General features: G+C 35.6%; 1 protein-coding gene and 1 non-coding gene across 3 annotated transcripts in view; one reads left to right on the forward strand and one right to left on the reverse strand.

Moving 5' to 3' along the window:
• Positions 1 to 19,779, forward strand: part of FANCI (FA complementation group I) — a 53,372-nt gene that overhangs the window by 395 nt on the left and 33,198 nt on the right. For both annotated transcript variants that reach the window (XM_039858299.1, XM_039858300.1), the window contains exons 2-13: positions 957 to 1,059; positions 2,100 to 2,172; positions 6,557 to 6,687; positions 7,365 to 7,521; positions 7,603 to 7,660; positions 9,041 to 9,082; positions 9,424 to 9,547; positions 9,999 to 10,084; positions 11,670 to 11,796; positions 15,323 to 15,415; positions 16,066 to 16,202; positions 19,055 to 19,232. In XM_039858299.1, coding sequence (XP_039714233.1) covers positions 976 to 1,059; positions 2,100 to 2,172; positions 6,557 to 6,687; positions 7,365 to 7,521; positions 7,603 to 7,660; positions 9,041 to 9,082; positions 9,424 to 9,547; positions 9,999 to 10,084; positions 11,670 to 11,796; positions 15,323 to 15,415; positions 16,066 to 16,202; positions 19,055 to 19,232 — 1,290 coding nt within the window. In that variant the 5' untranslated portion in view covers positions 957 to 975. The remainder of the gene's footprint in view (positions 1 to 956; positions 1,060 to 2,099; positions 2,173 to 6,556; positions 6,688 to 7,364; positions 7,522 to 7,602; positions 7,661 to 9,040; positions 9,083 to 9,423; positions 9,548 to 9,998; positions 10,085 to 11,669; positions 11,797 to 15,322; positions 15,416 to 16,065; positions 16,203 to 19,054; positions 19,233 to 19,779) is intronic.
• Positions 14,075 to 14,181, reverse strand: LOC120599456 (U6 spliceosomal RNA). The gene has a single exon (XR_005651907.1). It is a non-coding gene; the product is annotated as a U6 spliceosomal RNA (small nuclear RNA).

Below are 19,779 nucleotides of genomic sequence, written 5' to 3' on the forward strand. Positions count from 1 at the left end.
GAGAAATTTCCCTTAACCCTAATGTATGTCTTTGTCCCTACCACACCGAAATAGCCCCAGTAACCTCCTAGCCTCTGCTCCTTCTCCGTACTTCCTACCTTAATCTGCACCTTGATGTCGGATTCAGTTTCTTCAGATTCTGTTTCAATCTTGTCAGATTCTCTTTTGCTCCAAAAATTTCGGTTGCGATCACTTGCAGAATACATTCTAAATTCTTTAACTTGGCACTTAAAACCTCGCACAGTTTTTTTTCCCAAGGCATCTTTCTAGGCTTCCTACCTATTACTACTCCCCAACTTGAACTCAGGCAGTCTGCCCAATTTCCCCAAATAAAAGTTTTTCAGATTCGCATATGAATGGCTTTGTTTATGATATTTTCTTTCCCAATAATGTGTAACGAACACCATCTGGTTATTTTGGTTATCTAAATTTAGTCACTAAGTTCCAGTTAAAGCTTTCTTCTGCTAGGAAGCCTTAATATTTGAACACATTTATTTCCTTAGTCGTGTTAATTTGTTTTTATACCATTTAATTGACACTTCGCATTTACAGTGCTGTTTATTCATTTATCAAATGTTACTTTATTATGTGCTTACACGTATTCTTGTTTAGATATGACAACTATATATGTGATATACTGTTAAATGACAGCTTTGTTATAGGCAGTGTTCTGGGTAGATGCTAAAAAATACAGTAAAATGTTGGCAAAATTATGAATCCACTTGATTAGAATACAAGTTTCTAATAAAGAAATTCCAGAGAATTGTCAAGATTATTTTGATTGTATAAGAATCACCTCCTCGTACTAGTTAGTAGTTCCTTGCCTGTTGAGTATGCACTTTGTACATTGTCTGTAATATGTACGAAGTACTCAGTTAAAAGGTAGGGAATGGGAAAAAAATTCAAACTTGTTTACTTCTGGAAGTTTCATCAGCGCTGACATTTTTGCCTTGCAGTTTCCTGATATGTGCAACAATGGACCAGAAAATTCTGTCTCTAGCAGCAGGAAAATCAGTAGACAGACTGCAGGAATTTCTTCAAACCCTGAAAGAAGATGATGTGAGTGCTGGGAAGCATGTTCTGCTAAAAGCAAATGTCAAACATGATGGCAGATTCAGAGGACATGTTAGAACAATTATTCTGCCGCTTCATCTACTCTCCACTCTCCTCAGGAGACAAGGATTTATTTGATAACAGCTCATAGATGTAAAGAACTGGGGGAGAGGACAACTTACAGGCATTTGTGTACATTTAAACAACTATATAACATTTAGATAATATTTATGCAACTGGGTATACTTTTATGGTTCTTAAGAATAGTCCTATTTGAAGGTAATCAGTCTATAGCTATTAATTGAGACGTTGGCTTTGCCTATTGATGCTTTCTTTCTCTTTCTTTTTTCCTTTGTATTTTTCCCTAAAGAAGATAAATTCATAAGCAATTAAATATTTTGAAAATATTAGTAAGAGAAAACCAACTGTCTCTTCACTAAGTATATGATTACAGAATGGGACAATAATTATGTTAGGCTGTTTATTGTGCCTAATCTTTTTACTCTACTGATAAGCTTTTCTTTTTTTCCATAATAAGTGATCTCAGCTTGCTCAGATCCCTGCATGGAGAAGAATCTCATTCAGATGAACCTACTCTAGCTGAAATTGTCTCCCTTTGCTCATTGTCTATCTCACCCTTTGATTTGTTTTATTTTTAGATTTTTTTTCTGATTTTTTTTCTGTCACTTTTTCCCCTCCTGCTCTGCTATAAACTCTGTGTCATGCCCATCTTGTTCATCCTTGTATCCTCAGTGCCTAGGGAAAAGAACATGATCAAAATATTTGTTGAATCAATGCGTATTCCTAAGAACGTAGTTCGATAAATTAAGTACCGATTAAGTGCTCAATAAATGTTTGTAGTATGAATAAGTTTCAATTTTGACAGCTCAGCTTCATGTTAAGACCTACCTTGGTCTATCTAAATAAATGTTATTTGTGATCCTGGAGTCTCTGAAGGATATGACCCTGATAGATGAGTGTTTTTTACGTTGAGTTTAGGTTGTTGGAATAAATTGTTGCCAGAAACTTTCTGTTTTTGATTGCAGCTGGTTAACCTCCTTCAGAGTGAGGCAGTGAAAGGAGAAGCTGTTGGAGCATTCCTGAGAGCCATCTTCAAGGGTAATAATACTACGTCTGTCTTCCTTGATTCATTGTTAGATTTGTTTACTTTTGGCACATATTGCTAGTTTTCTTACTGTTTGAAGCCCCAATGAGACTTTTCTGCGTCTTGAGGATTTTACAGGATCAACTAAAGCATCAGTCACTTGTCTTGTAGACTTAAATAATTTTACCGATGGGGGTTGAAGTGGCTACCTGAGATTGTATTGCTGGTTTTGGGGTGTATAAAGGATGTGTTTCTTAAAATCAGCTTTGCTTTACTTGTGCTTTTAAAATGGTGGAGAAGAGAACAGCAACGTTTGGTGCTTAATAAAGGGCCAGGGAGCTCTGGGGTTTAATGAAATGGGATAATTTGGGTGACTTATATGGAGATTCTTAATTCCCAACAGGCATATTTGTTCCCATATCTTGAACAAGGGCCAGTTCTTCCTTGTTGCAGATAGTGTTTTATAAATTGTTGTAAAATAACATTCTACAAGGCAAAAATTAACAGTGGTTTTATACTCTTAGCAGTTTATTTAACTGGGTTTGTTTTTCTTCCGTCTTCAAGTAAATCGGGTTTCCACTGCAAGGGTCTAAAAACATCTTCCTATTCATGAAAATAAACTTTCAAAATTGAATGAGTCAGTCTTTATGGAAACTTGCTAAATGACTGTTTTGTAAAAATATCAAAGAAAGGAAATAATGAAAGATCAGAAGCAGTTGCCTACATGTACTAGTAAGTGAAAGAAAGAAGAGTAATTGCTTTCTTGGGTGGACAGACCTAGGAAAGATTATTATGGCTCCCACCTCTAACCTTATTTTCATCTTATTTAAAAATATAGTTGAAAAGTAGCATGAGTTATCAAGTACTTGTGGAAACTACTTCCTAATCATTTTAATTCTGTTAAATTGATGGTATAAAGGACTAGTAGTTAACTAAGGACATTTTAAAAAATTGAGATATATTCCACATACTAAAAAATTCACCCTTTTAAGGTATACAATTTTTTTAGCTGAGATGTAATTGACATACAAATATGCAATTTAATGGCTTTTAGTATATTTACAGAGTTGCACAGCCATCACCACAATCAATTTTAGAATATATTTATTGCCCCTAACAAACTCTGTACCCCTTAGCTGTCACCTCCCTATACACCTGACCCATTCCAGCCCCAGAAACCACTCATCTACTTTCTGTCTCTATTGATTTGCCTATTCTGTATATTTCGTATAAGTAAAATCATACAATATGTGGTATTTTGGCTTACCATAAAGTTCATTCATATTGTAGGCTGTATCAGTATTTCATTTTTTTTTTTATTGCTGAATAATATTCCATTATATGACTATATCACACTTTTCCATTTATGAGTTGATGGACATTTAGATGGTTTCCACTTTTTGGCCATTATGAATAATGCTGCTATGAAATTTGTGTACCAGTTTTTGTGTGGAAAAACTTTCATTTCTCTTTGGTAAATATATAAGTGAAATTGCTGGATCGTATACTAACTCCATGTTTAACTCTTTGAGGAATGGTTTTCCAAAAACACCAGCTACACAATTTTACATTCCCACCAGTGCTGAAAGAGGCTTGTTATTGTCTGTCTTTTTCATTTTAGCCCTCCTGTTAAGAATGAAGTAGTATTTCTTTGTGGTTTTGATTTGCATTTCCCTGGTGGTTAATGATGTTGAGCATCTTTTCATGTGCTTACTGGCCCTTCATATATCTTTTTTAGAGAAATATCTGTTCAGATCCTTTGCACTTTTAAAAATTGGATTGTCTTTTTATTATTGAGTTATAATGGTTCTCCATGTATTCTAGATATAAATACCTTATTAGATACATGATTTGCAATAATTTTCTTCAATTCTGGTAGTCTTTTTACTTTTTTGATGGTATCCTTTGAAGCACAAAGTTTGTAATTATGATGTTCAGTTTATTATTTTTTTTGTAGCTTGTGCTTTTGGTGCTATAAATAAGAAACCATCGCTTAAATCAAAGACAAAGATTTACACTTGTGTTTTCATTTCAAAATTTTATAGCCTTGGCTTTTACGTTTAGATCTTTGATCCATTTTGAGTTCGTTTTTGTATATGGTGTGAAGTAGGAGTCCAACTTTATCTTTCCCCATTTTCAATAGCACCCTTATTGAAAGTCAGTTGCTCATAATGTGAGAGTTTACTTCTGGACTCACTGTTCTAGTCTCTTGATCTCCATGTTTCTCATTATGTCAGTACCACACCATCTTGATTAATATAGTTTTTGTATTAAGCTTTAAAATCAGGATATGTGAGTTCTCCAACTTCATTTTCCTTTTTCAGGATTATTTTGGATATTCTGGGTTTCTTGTGTTTTCATATGAATTTTAAGATTAGCTTTTCAGTTTCTGCAATAATAGAAGCTTGAGTTTTGGTAGGGATTGTGTTGACTCTATATGAATTCGAGCAGTATTGCTATCTTAGTCTGTCTTCCATTACATGAACATGGAGTATCTTTCCCTTTATTTGGGTCCTCTCTCATTTCCTTCAGCAGTGTTTTATAGTTGTCAAAGTAGAAGTCTTTACTTTTATTAAATTTATTTCTAAGTATTCTTTTTGATGTTATTGTAAATGTAATTGCTTTCTCTTTTGGTTAGCTTTGCAGTCAACTAATGTCTGGGCAAAGAATTCCTTAAATTCCTGGAACCAGTGAGTTTCCCAGCCTTTGCTGAGGGGCCCTGTGCATAGCAGTGGCACACCTTCAGTGCCCAGTCAGGTAGTTTATAACTCCTCCTTAGCCTTTCTGTTTGTTCAGAAAGGCCTCAAGGTCAGACAGAGGTGAGAGCTTAGGGTCTTCTCAGGTCTTGCCTGGCTGTATACACAGCCCTGTCCATGAGACAAGAGGGCAACTTCCTGCTGTTGAGTCGGTCGGAAAGGTCAGCTGCTGGAGCCTGATAAGTTTCACAAGAATAGCTGCCCTAGGGTACCACTGATCAGCATCAAGAAGTCTTGGGAGGCACACCAGCAACAAGGGACAGTCACCTTCGGGACACTCTTGGGCCTTATTGCTCATTGCCCACCGTGCATGAGCAATAAGGCCCAAGAGTGTCCCTGAGGTGACCTTTCCCTAATTTAAGTACTAGAAATCACGCCTAGGGGTGGAGAGACCATGCTAAGGAGACATGCAGTGCATGAAGAAGCATGTAGTCGCACCGTGTAGACCCCAAGAAACCTCTGCCATCATCACATGCCTAGATGTAGCCTTCACGCAGCCTAGCTCCCTTTAAAACCCTGTCCCGACTTCTCTCCAGGAGCCATCCAAACCTTTTCTTTCTCGGTGTTGGTTCCCTTGCGCACAAGCTTAATAAACCTTTGCTCTTGCCTGAACTTTCTTGTGGTGATTTCTGATTTCCATCCTGGGAGATCGCAAGAACCCCGGGTGCCAGTAACACATGTGCACAGCACTAAGTATCTGCATGGCTTTCTAGATTCCCAGGAATATGTCAAACATTTCAAAACCCCCTGTGCACGTAATTCTTTAGGAATTCCTTTTAAGGTTTTTGGTCAGCTTGTTGCTTGCCCAACTGTTATTGCTGCCTCAAGGCTGCTAAAATATTAATCATTTGCAGCTAATTTAGACAAATGCCCTCAGTGAAAGTCCATTTGCATGAGTTCTAAGTCAGGTCAAATAAAGACAGGCCTTGCTAGTGGAAATTTCTAGGGAGTAGCCACACAGGTCAAATAATGACAGTTATCTGGAAACTGGGCTTTTAAGGAGCTCCAACTGTACTGTCCCCTCCAGAGACTGGTAGGCTGTTGGCTTTTACCATGACTGCGGGGTGAATGGTTTTTAAAGACTACTGGACTGGCAGAGCGCAGAGGGATGGGACAAGGGAATGTTAAAATGCCACAAAGGTCACTGTTCTCACTGAGATTCAGCTGTTTTTCTTAAACACTCCCTGGATTGGTAGAAGCCTTTGGTTAATTTCCAGAGTTCTGAACAAGTTGGTTTTCACTGTTTTTGTCAGCGTTCTTTTTGCTTATCCGGGGGAAAGGATTTCCCAAAGTCTTAATTACTGTGCCATTCCTGCTGACATCACCCAGTGTTAACATTCTGAAATATGTTAAAGACATTTAATTTCGATTATTGGACCCAAAAAAGGGTCCGGTAATTTTTAAATTATTTTAAAAACTAATAACATAGGTAGACAATGACATTTTCAGTCAACTGCCTCAATACTTTTTCAAAACTCCTAACTATTTCCGCTCTAAATGCCATAGTAATCAGTAGTTTGATCATTCTGTTTCTGTGTTAAACTATAAAGCTGTATGTTTTTCCTATTTATTTGTCCGTCAACCTTGTTTGAAGACTTTATCCTTCTTTTTTTGTTTCTGTACACCTTTGCAAAACAATAAGGTTCCCCCTGCTCTGAGGAAGCTGGAGCTCTTAGGAGACTTAAGATATACACTTGTTGTATCCAGTTGGTGGAGTCAGGGGATTTGCAGAATGAAGTTGCATCCGAGATCATAGGATTACTAATGCTGGAGGTGAGATGGAAAACAAAAACTTGTTTGATTTTGGGTAGATTTTTGGAAGGGGTTGTAATTTGTTGAGAGAGGGAAAACTTAAGTGTGCCAAACCTAGCATAGTTCCTATTTATGCATAATAACTACTACTAAATGAAAAATAGTTGATGGATGGGCCATAAACCACCTATATCAAGGATCCCCAACCCCTGAGGCATGGACTTGTACAGTCCATGGCCTGTTAGAAACCAAAGCACACAGCAGGAGGTGAGCAGTTGGCAAGTGAGCGAAGCTTCATCTGTATCTGCAGCCGCTCTCCAGCACTAGCATCACCGCCTCAGCTCCACCTCAGATCATCAGACATTAGACTCTCATAGGAGCACTGGTCCCTGGAGCCAAAAAGGTTGGGGACTGCTGACCTAGATGTTTATATTACCTTACTGGTATCATGGACATGTGTCTCTTTGAAGAGCTAGAATCTTCGAAAACATTAGGGAACTGGTGGAGCATTCTGACCTTTGAAATTCTTTACAATTATAAGTTTGTACCAGAGCAGAATGATTTCCCGAATCTCTTATGGGACCAGTTCTGGGTTTTGTCGTCAATTCTCTTAACTCAGCAAAAGACTGTTTCTTGGAAAGAGATATCAAACATTTAGATTTCTGCTTAATATTTTTTTTTATTCCATGAACTTTTAGGCCCACAATTTTCCAGGACCATTGTTGGTTGAATTAGCCAATGAGTTTGTTGATGCAATCAAAGAAGGCAGACTAATGAATGGAAAATCTTTGGAGTTATTACCCATCATTCTCACTGCCCTTGTTACCAAAAAGGAAAATCTGGCTTATGGAAAAGGTAATTTTCTTCTAATTTCAGTGGCTTTTTCTCTATTCACTTAATCAAATTTATTTCTCAGTGTTGTTTTTGCATTTTTAGATGAACTTAGTGGGGAAGAATGTAAGAAGCAGTTGATTAACACTCTCTGTTCTGGCAGGTGAGTCTTTCTCATTAATGTGTAAAACTTTCTGAGGACTATAAGTGTCAAAAGAGTTCCCATTTGTTTCAAGAATTCATGTCACCGAAGTCTGGGGTTTTTGTTGTTGTTGTTGTTGTTGTTTATAATGTGCCACTTGAATAAAACCATTTAGTCTGTGAATAAGAAAGATTATTTACTAAAGTTTTTGTTCTAAGAATATACATATAATTTATTTATTTGACTGTCAGTCTTAATATAGCAATTTTAGTTCACTAACGTTATTTGGAGTCCCACAGTTCTTAAAGCTGGGAAAGCCCCTGATGCTATATCTTTTATATTTTTTGGAGGAAGTGGAATGAATATATAAGTGAAGCTTGTACCTTTAAACCAAAAATGTGGGAATTACTCTAAGGGAAGAGGTCAGTGTAAAAGAAAATTCTCATACATGAACATGTTCAACACAAATTTGTGTTCAAATTAAGCATACAATAATAGAGAGATGTAGGCTATGTAGGTTAAGGTAGAGCCACTGCATGAAATTTGTACTCATTAAAAATGAAAAGTATAAAGACATACGTTGAAGATGGTATATGGTCAGTGAAAAATAAAGAGACTAGTAAGTTATACTTTGATTACAGTAGGGTGTATTAAAAATAACCAGAAGGGAATACCCAAGATTATCTAAACCAGAGATGGCTGTTATTATGGTTCCTTATATAACATCTCTTACATAAATAATTTTGGGCTTATATCAGCACATATACATTTATCTATTTATTCATTTGTTTTTAATTACACAAAAGAGTTTATTCGATACACATTGTAATATACCTTTCATTTTTTATTTAACACATCTATTCATGACAGCATATATAACTGCATCATTTATTAAATAGTTCCATAGTATTCTATTATTTGGCTAATCTCCAATTATTAGATTATTTTTTCCCTGATTAATATTTGGTTTATGCTATTATAAAAAGTGTTGCAGTAAACATATGTATACCTATGTGGTTTCTTATAAGCATGTACATGGGATATATTTCTAATAGTAAGTTGGGTGGGTCTATGGTTATATGCACTTTTAAAGTTCATAAGTATGACAGTTTATCTTGAAAGGTTATATCAGCACACTCCCTAAAACAGTGTGTGGAGTGTTCTTTCCCAAAATCTCACCAGCAATGAATATCATCAGACCTTGGTTTTGCCAGTCTAGTAGGTTAAAAGCGTTTATTTCATTGTTTCAAATGCCATTTCTTTGTTCTTGTTTCCCCATGGTACCTAATCAAACTTAAAATGGCCTATTTTTTTTCTCTTCCTTACTGATTTTATAAAGTAATATGTAAATAAGTTAAAATGAGGTAAACTTACATATTCTTTGTTATTTTCTTTAACCAGATGGGATCGGCAATATGTCATTCAGCTCACCTCCATGTTCAAGTAAGTATCATGATTCCCTTTTCTCCTTATGTCTTGCTGTATGAACTTACCTGCCAGAAATTGAAATGTAGCAAGCTCAAACACTGCTCTCCCCTAGTAAAAGTATTGGTACCTCGGTTTTTTGTTACAGGATTCCTTTCCAACCCTCTTTTTTGCTTTAATAGCTTACTTAAAGTATAATTCTATGATTTTTTTTTTCTGAGATGACCTTGCTTAGGTAAGGTTATTGGTCCCCTTTAAGGTTCTCTGAGAAAATGCATAGGGGCAGTAATAATTCTGATATCTCCCAAATTAGGCCCCGGTGTAATTTGGCTTTGGCCTTTAGTATCTTTGATCCACAGGGATGTCCCTCTGACTGCAGAAGAGGTGGGATTTGTGATGGAAAAAGTGTTGAAGATGTTCTCCAAGTTGAATCTTCAAGAAGTACCACCTTTGGTCTATCAGCTTCTGGTTCTCTCCTCAAAGGTATAAATAAAAAGTTGTTTCTTTTTAACTCTAGTGGAATGACCAGTTAGGGCCATTCAGCTTATTCATATTCTTGGTTTACATACTGGGGCATAGATGCTTTCATTTCATGTATGATGATTTGGTCTAGTAAAAAGGTCATGATCCTTAGTCAAGGAAAACATATCTCTTGAACTACCGTTATGTTTTGAGTGTGGCAGTAAAAGGAATAAAGATCTCAGAAAAGGTGAACTATAGGCCCCTTAAAGTCTAAGATGTGTTTCAGACCCAATTATAACATTAAAATGTTCTATAAATTCTTACTGTGACTCTAGGTTGTAATTTATTTTAAATTCATACTTGAGAAGCCTTTAAGCTGAAAAGTTCAACTTGCTGGTCTTGCTGTTTGTGGGGAGACCTTACCACCTATTTTATGTTTGTTTGTTTTTGTTTTTGTTTTTGTTTTTTTCAGGGAAACAGAAAGAAGATTTTGGAAGGAATCATAGCTTTCTTCAATGAGCTAGACAAGCAGCACAACAAAGAAGAGAGTGGTAACGAGTGAGTAATGTATAGAAGTAAAGTCAGTTTTACAAATTAATCTTCTCATTGCATATTTTTGTTACTTCATTGTTATCTAACCATTCAGTCCCTGCCTTCACCTCAGCACAGAACTTCCCTAATTCTCTCCTAGATGCTCAGTAATAAAGTTGTTAGAATAGTGTAACCTCTTCAACTCGTTTATTTGCACCTTTCCAGGAAAATAGCAATAATTGTTCTGTAAGTTGCAAGTTTAAAAGCTATTTATTTCGTGTCTACTCTGTGCCAGAAACTGTTTAGCCCTGGGTCTGCAGTGACGAACCAGTCAAACAAAGTCCCTGCTCTCATGGAACTTCAATTTTAGTGAGAAGAGAACAAAATAAATAAAAAGAAAAATGTTAGAGTGGAAAGTGCTATACAGATAATTCAAATGGATGATGCAATAGTGACAGCATAGCTACTTTAGATTGGATGATCTGTGAAAACCTCTCTGAGAAAGTGCTATTTTCATTGAAGTCTGAATGACAAGAGCCACAATATGTAAATCAGGGAAAAGAGCCTTCTAAGTGAGTACAAAGGCAAGAGACAGCATGGCATGTCTGAAAATGAAGATTTTTTTAAAGCAAATATTTATAGTGCTTATCTGTGCCAGGTGCTATTCTGAGTACTTTAAACCTCACACCAGTGTTATTTTGCCTTTATTTTATGGTTGTAGAAATCAGACCACAGAGAAATTAGGGAGTTTCCCAAGGTTAGATAGCATAATGTGGAAGCGCTGGGATTTGAATCCAGGCAATTTGGCAGCAGAATTCACACTATTAATCCTGTTGCAACTTACTGCTTCTACTCTGGAATAACTTAGTTATTTAGCTTGAGCAATTGATTAGAAGGTGGTCTCATATATTTAGAGAAGACTGACAGAAATGCAAGTTTAGGGGAAAATAGGCTCAGTTTTGGCCATGTTAAGTGTGAGATGTATATTAGCATCTCATCCAGAGGTGTTGAGCAGGCAGGCTGGAGTTATAGGGAGAGGTCAGGGCTGGAGATACAGATTGGCAGGGACTAAAGCCATGAGTCCAGATGGGGTCACCTAGGGAAAGTGTGGAGAGAAGAGAAAGAAACCCAAGACTGAGCTCAGAGGCATCCCACCATATAAAAGGTGGATGAACCAGCCAAAAAAAAAAGGAGAGAGAGAGAGAAGAGGCCAGGGACAGTGCCCCAGAAACTAAGAGAAGAAAGTATGTCAAGAAAGAAGTGATCATCTGTGTTAAGTCTACCGAGGCATTCATGTGGGACTTGATTATTGGTTTTGGCAACATAAAGGTCGTTTGTAACCCTTGCAATAATAGATGACACTAGGGGGTAAGGTAGGATAGGGAGGAGCCGGAGCCTAATTGAATTGGATTTAACTGGGACGAGGTAAGGAAGTAGAAATAATGACTATTTCAGGACGTTTTATTGTAAAATGAAGCAGAGAATGAGGCGGTAGAATCTGCTTACTGCTTTCCTCCAGCGATCATATGAGTTCTACCTGAGTTGGTCTGCTTGTTCTTCTGAGCATCTGTACTATTGCCTCTTGCTCACACCTTTCTATTGAATCTTTTAGGCTCTTGGAAGTTGTTACCGTGCCATCAGGTGAACTTCGTCATGTGGAAGGCACTGTTATTCTGCACATTGTGTTTGCCGTCAAATTGGACTGTGAACTAGGCAAAGAACTTCTGAAACACTTAAAGGTAGCACCAAACTCTTAAGGTGATCGAGGATCTTTTTATGAAACAAGGGTGTTCAAACTCAAGCCTTTTTTTATGCCAGTTAATGACAGGAAGTAAATAGAAATATTGTAGAATGACGCTGGGTCTAGAGGATCTCTTTTTTTACTTTGAAAGTGGAAAATATATGATGTCACCACATTCATAAGCAAGTTCCATTTTAAAGCCATACCTTAAATGTTCTAGTGTTTAAAAAGAAAAAATATATATGACAGCTGTTCAGCAAAAAACTGAAAATTTGATCTTAACTCCATTAGTATGGGAGCTTCAACCTTGACCTCTGTTTCTCCATTTATGAATTGAGATGTTGCCTATTTCTAGTATATTTTGGGGTGCTGTGAATCTAAGTCATTCATCATTAAATATTTGTGAAGTAATAAGATCAAAATCAGAAATGTTTTGAACTCTTTCAAGAAAAGTAGTATACAGATAAAGGACCTATTTTCCTGCAACAATTTATTTTGAAAATTTTAACCCACAGAAAAGTTGAAATACTATAGCAGGATGAACATCTGTATACCCTTCATCTTGATTTACTAATTGTTAAATACTTTGCTATGTTTACCTTCTCACTTTCTCTCACATTATTATATTTTTTCTGAACCATTTAAAAGTCGCAACACTTCAACGCCTAAATACTTCTGCATGCATCTCCTAAGAATAAGGGTTAGTATCTTTGGACTTTTTTGAAGCATCCAGCCCAGTTGTCTATGTCTCACATTGCTGGATTTGTCAGATTATTTTTCTTGTGATTAGATTCAAGTTAAACATTTTTGGCAAGAATGCTTCATAAGCAATGTTGTGTACTTTCTCTTGTAGGGATCAACAAACTTTATGTAAAGAGCCAGATACTCTTTTAGGCTTTGCAGGCCATACAGTCTCTGTCATGGCTCCTCAACTCTACCATTGTAGCAAGAAGGCAGCCAGAGAGCACACATGAATGAATGAGTGTGGCTGTGTGCCAGCGAAACTGTATGGGTACAGAAACTTGAATTTTACTTAATTTTCATGCATCATGAAATAGTATCCTTTCTTTGATATTTTTTTCCTAACGCTGTAAAAATCAATGTTAGTGCAGGAGCTGTACAAAAATAGTTGATGGACTAGACTGGGCTGTACTTGCTGACTACTGTTCTAGTGCATTACATTGGAAGGCTCCTGGGAGCAGTCTGTCTTACTCCTGGTGGTGCTATGTCCTTTGGTTAAGGCAGTGATTATCAGCGTTATTCATTTGCAAAGATTTATTTCCCTTTTCAATTAGAAAATAATCCATGGGATCGTAATGTGAGATCATGTGAGAGTCCTTTTCCTCAGCAACCTTTCACACATGGTTTTCGTTTTCCCACCTATTGATAATTCTTGGCTGAAATTAGTAATTATACTGGGAATTACAAAATGGTAAAAATTAAAATTTTGTCCAGATACACTGTTGGTTGTCTATAAAAAGAACCTTCCTTCTCCCTTTTTATTTTGAATATCGCTATGCACCCATGAGCCCTTTTTATCTTTTATTTATTTTTTTTTATTATTTATTATTTATGCCTACAGCACCTAGTCTTCCTAGATGGTCTCCCATCCCATGAGCCTTTTTTAATTCAATATAGTCATTATGAATTACTCAAAATGACCCATATTTGGCCAATCAGATCCTTCAGGTTTGCTCGTATGTCCTTCTGATGTGACCCCTTTGAGCCATTTTCCTAGCTTCAGCTGTGCAGGGCTGACCTTGTACTTTCTTTGCCCCATCCCCATTCCAGCTGTTTCTTTAAGGTGCTCTGGGTTCCTTTTGTAGGAAAGGATATTTAAAGACCATGATGTGGGAGATAGACTTTAAAGCACCTGTATCTGTTCACTCTTCTTTTTTTTAGGTTTATAGTAACTGTATGATCGGTCTTTTCAAAGAACCAACTTTATATTTTTTTATCTACTCCACTGTTTTATTTTTGTTGGTTTTCTGTTTTATTCATTTGTGATTTTATATTTATTCCCTTCTCTGTTATTTCTTGGATATCATTTCTTTTAGGCCTCAAAGGCCTATTTTTTAAAGATGATTGAGGTATAATTTACGTAACATAAAATTTTGCTGTTCTGAATATTCACATTCATTTTTTAAAAATTTATTTTTTATTATGGTGACATTGGTTAACAAAATCCAATAAGATTCAAGTGTACTATTCAACAGTAAGTCATATATATATTGCACTGTATGTTTACCTCTCATAGTTGGATGTCTTTCTGTCACAAAAATATGGAGCACTTCATGAATTTGCGTGTCATCCTTGTTCAGGGGCCATGCTAATCTTCTCTGTATCATTCCAATTTTAGTATATGTGCTGCCGAAGCAAACACAAAAATTCACCCATATTAATTGTTTTCATAATTTTACCTACTTGTGTAACCATCACTATAATCCGGTTTTAGAACATTTTTCTCACCCTATAAAATTCCCCATGCCTGTTTAGAGTTAATCTACATTCCCAGACCCAGGCAACCACTAATCTTTTTATTCTATATATTTACCTTTCCTAAGTATGTCATATGAATGTAATCGTATAATATATGGCCTTTCGTGTCTGGCTTTCGTTTAGCATAATGTTTTCAAGGTTCATTCATGTTGTAGCATATATCAGTTTTTCATTACTTTTTAATTATTGCATAGTATTCCATTGTATGGTTATATCAACTTGTTTTATTCACTCAATGGATATTAGAGTTGTTTCCACTTTTTGGCTATTAGGAATAATGCTGTTCTGAATATTCACTTGCAGTTCTTTTTGTAGACATATGTTTTCATTTCTCGGATAGATTCCCTACGAGTGGAATTTCTGGGTTGTATAATAAATTTGTGTTTACATTTTTAAGAAATTACCAACTGTTCTTTAACATGGCTATATCATTTTACATTCTTACCAGCACTGTATGAGGGTTCTTGTTTTCCACATCTTGGCCAACATTTGTTATTGTCTGTCTTTTTTTTACAATACTTGTTCTAATGGCAATTCCTTAATGACTGATGATAATTGAGCCTCTTTTCATGTGCTTATTAGCTGTTCTAATATCTTCTTTAGTGAAATGCCTGTTTTAATCTTTTGCCCATTTTTTGATTGTATGTCGTATTATTGAGTTTTAAGAATTCTTAGTATATCCTAGGTACAAGTTCTGTATCATTTACATAATTAGCAAGTATATTTTCTTAGTCTGTGTCTTGTTTTTTCATTTTCATTTCAAGTGTCTTTTGAAGCACAAAGTTTTGAATTTTGATGGCATCCATTTTATCAATTTTCTTATATAAATTATGCTTTTTGTATTGTATTTAAGAAATCTTTGTGTAATCCAAGGTCTTAAAGATTTTCTGCTATGTTTTTTAAAAGTTTTTTAGATTTAGTTCTGGCGTATAGATTTCTGGTTCATGTAAATACCTTTTTTTAAGTAGGCTATGTTATACTTTTAAGATATAAGTAATGACTCCTTTTTTGTTTATCTCTTCTAGGCAGGACAGCAAGGAGATTTCAGTAATAATATATGTCCCTTCAGCATTGCCCTCCTGCTTTCTCTCACGAGAATACAAAGATTTGAGGAACAGGTATTGGTGATGTTTTTGGTCCTTTCTGTAGCTGGTAAGGAGCACAAGAGCCTGTTTTTTTTAATTATCTTTTCCTAAACAATTCCACCCTAATCCCTCCCGCAGCAAATTCCTCTGTAGGACATGTAGTTCCCACACTGCTCTCTGGGGGGCTGCTCGAAGACTTCTGGCACTTGGTTTATTACTTCCATTTCCTATTGTGTGGTAAGCCAGGTGATGAAGTGGGAAAAAGAATGGAAACATATCATACAGTCCAAGTAGCAAGAATGGGAAGTTTAGCTAGGTATTCACCAGCAATTTTATTATTTTGTACCTTTCCAAGAAATTATCCCTGATCAAGTTGACATTAATAGGAATAGGTTAGTTGCGAGAATAAAATGGTAAAATCCTTTGGCTTTTTTTCTCATATGTGTTCCCTAGTCATGGGTAATAACTAGTATTGATTTTAGCTCATTTTCTTTCTTCAGGAAGGCCTGTATTTAACTTTTTAAAGTTCCCATTGAAAGTGTTAATTTTTATATCATACTCATCTAGTGAAATAGTCATAGGTATGAGTGTATTATAGCAAGTAAGAACAGTTACGGTGTTAAGATTCTATAACATGGGATACCGTTTTTGACTCCCTTTTCCTATTTCTCTCATTATATTAGGTATTTGACCTTTTAAGGACTTCAGTTATAAAAAACTTTAAGGATCTTCAGCTTCTCCAAGGCTCAAAATTTCTTCAGAATCTAGTCCCTCATAGATCTTGTGTTTCAGCCATGATCTTGGAAGTGGTACAGAATAGGTGAGTTCGTGAACCATAGCCCGGTAAGTTCCTTTGTGGTACCATACTTATGACCCATCTGGGAAAACTGATGACTACAGCTGTTGATTTCATCTATCAAGGTTTAATCCCTTAAAATTGGTCAAGCAAGCTTTTCCTTATCAAAAGTTCCTCAAATCCCAAGGCCTCATTTCTTGGCCACCTTAATAGCAATAATGCAAAATTGAAGTCATGCCTTCGTTCCTTCATGATACTGCAACTCTTTGTCACTTTAGTTGAGTAGACATCGAAAGTTTTATTTACTTTTACTGTTGAAATTTGAGCCTGATGGTTGGAATTGAATTAGCAGTTTTAGATAATTGATTAGCAGTTTTAGACATTCATTTTAAACCAAATTGAAGCAAGACTCGTAACCTTCCCAGGTGTTATTTTGATTTCAGGGTATACACTAGCTGTTAGAACAATCTCAACCATGACATACTTTCTTTGTCTGGATTAAGTATATTTTAAAGCTTTATAATTTAAGCCAGATCTTATTCCATGACTGGGAATTCTGATTTAGATTGGATTTACATGAGGTTGGCACATAAGACAAATGTGAGTCTAGAACCTGTTGTTTCTGAGTGGTTTATCCATCATAGGCTTTAAAGCTCCTCTGTCCTCTCTGTATCTTGTTACTCCTCTTTTTCCTAAGGTTTATAGTTGTATCTCTAGTATTCTGCCAACCCAGTCTCTTCTGATTGGGCTAAAGAAACAGGGCACTAATTAACCAGGAAATTCTTGGAACGTAGCCCTTCTTCTACAAGTCCCACTCAGCCATAGGACCTGGAAGCCTCTCCATTTATAATTAGGCTGAATGGGCAGTTGTCACTAGTTTAGGACCAGCTCTCAGTAGGAGGGATTTTGGTAGCATTACCAGACCTCATAGAATAGCCAGCTGGTTTGTTACACATGATTGCCTTGGTTAGTCAATTTTCCTCTAAATAATGCATCCTACATTTTATGTGATTGAATCTTTGGACCTTACCAATCGGATCTTGGTAGTATTTTATTGTGTTTAGATTTAGATTTGCCTGTTAGTGTCTAGAATTAATTAGTAGAATAATTAGTAGAGTTAATTAATGCATTTATGCTGTAATATGATATATTCCTGAAAAATGTTTTGTTCTGCAATATAACACTCTAAAAATAACAGGGCCTTTGGGGAAAACAGGATTTAGCAGACTTAAAACATATTCAACTTTGTAACCAGAGCACTAAGATAGATAGATAAATGGATGGATAGATGGACGGACGGACAGACAGACATAAATTTTTCGATTGAGGTTTAGTTGACATGTAACATTAGCCTCAGGTAGATAAGTTAATGATTCGATATTTGTATATATTGCAAAATGATCTCCACAGTAAGTTCAGTTAACATCCAATATCTAGTCTTAACATAAAAGTTCTACTATAGTAAATATAGGACTTTACATTAAACAACACTTATTTAGACTTTGTAATAAATGTTACTGATTTCTTTGTTTACTTCTATCTTTTGAACTTCATATTTTTCTCTTAGAAATATGGCATAAGTATATAATTTTTCCAGTCATCTTTTTTTGATATGATTTCTGAGTCTTCATATCTGAAAATGTCTTTATTTTGCCATCCCACCTGAACAATAGTTGACCGAGTATAAAATTCTAGGTTTATAATCATTTTTCATTGTCTTTTTGCATCTAGGACTACTGATGAAAAGTCTGGTGATTATCTGATTTTTTAGAATTATTGTAGACAATCTGTTATTTTCTTCATAGGAACTTTGAACTCTTTATTTTCATCCTTGGTGTTCTGAAATTTAACATATTTTATGTTTATGTAAGTTCCTTTTTAATTCACTCCTGCTTGATACTTAATATGCCCTTTCACTGTAAGAATTCATGCCTTTACTAAACTCTGTAATGTTTTTCTCCTTTTATTTTCTTTGAGTAATCCTGCCTCTTTTTCTCTCTGTTCTCTCCCTGTTGGAATTTCTTGATCTCTGTGTGCTATCTTAATTTTTCTTTTATGCCTTTCATATTTTTGTATTTTTATGTGAAGTTCTACACAAATCCCTTAGCTCTTTCTTCAGATTAATTTGTTCTTCAGCTCTGTCCATTTTACTCTTAGGTTCATTTATTGAGTTTTTCACTCCATCAGTCATGTTTTTCATTTCCAAGATTTCCATTTTTTTTTTTTATAATAGTCTGAGGATATTCATTAGACTTTTAAAATCTCCTGTTTGTTCCATTAACCTTTTCCTTCAGGTATTAAATTATTGAGTTTGGTGCTTCTCTTTTAAGGCAGTATTTGAGTTTGTTGCTTCTCTTTTTAAGGCAGTATTTCATATTTAATTTAATATTGAGTTTGGTGCTTCTCTTTTAAGGCAGTATTTTTTTCTTCTATTTGGTGATTACTGATTGTCTCCTTGTTGTTATTTTTGATGTTCCCCATTAGTTTGAGAGCGCCGTTATCTACTTAACACTGTCTACCTCTGTGATTTGAGGATAGTAGTAGGATGTACCCAGAGGTCATCTTCTAGGGGCCTCCCTAATCCTCCAGTATGTTACCATCCTCTCAGAGTGCTACTCTGCCTCTCAGGCCCAAGTTCCTCCACTCTCAGATCTCATCTAAGAGCAGGCAAGCCTCACTGTTGCTCACTTCTCAGGGGTATAGTGGGTCTTGGAGAAGGCAAAGAAAGATGCTCTATACCAGAAGGATGCATGAAAAGGTTCATGTGAAGAGTGTCAGTTACCAGATCAGGTTTGGGAAATGTGTAACACATACCTTATGAAGATAAAGATATTTTACTAAGCTTTTCTTTTTAACAAAGCTTTGTTTTCATGCAGTGTTCATAGTTGGGATCATGTTACTCAGGGCCTAGTAGAGCTTGGCTTCATTTTAATGGATTCATATGGGCCAAAGAAGATTCTTGATGAACCTATTGAAACCAGCTTAGGTCTTTCTAAAACACCAAAGCAACATGCATGTACGCTGGGAGCTAATATCTTGTTGGAAACTTTTAAGGTGAGACACTAGTTTAGCATCTATTTCCTAATTTTATTAAATTGTATTATAAATAGGGTATGATATTTGCCTGGGAGTTTGGGGGACAAGGAAATTTGAGTTCTGGGAATAGAAATTGGGATAGTAATTGAAACATTGCTTATGTTCCAGTTTGATGGAATACTTACTTTATCATCCTTTATTTATATGAGTTTTTTATTCTGTTTTCTATTTCATACCGTTTCATAGAAGTTTGAATATGTTAGCTTTCCCATGATTTTCTTTTTTCCTTTCAACAGTAAATCATTTTTTTAAATGCTATTTCTTTACACAGAAAATAATCTTTTACATTGCTGTAGAATATCAGGCTCGAACAATCATACTTTTTGGTTCATTGTTTTTGAAGAACCCAAAATGGGTAATTTACATTTTTTTATTCATTACCATATTATGACCATCATCTCAATGTTAATTTCTGAAACAGCTTTCAGAAATTCATTTCAAGTAAAAAAGGAAAGCTAGATCATATCTGAGGCTAAACATTGCTTTGCTAGGGATTTCTCTCAGT

This window comes from Pteropus medius, unplaced genomic scaffold (assembly GCF_902729225.1).
Source record: "Pteropus medius unplaced genomic scaffold, Ma_sr-lr_union100, whole genome shotgun sequence".
Lineage (NCBI taxonomy): Eukaryota > Metazoa > Chordata > Mammalia > Chiroptera > Pteropodidae > Pteropus > Pteropus medius.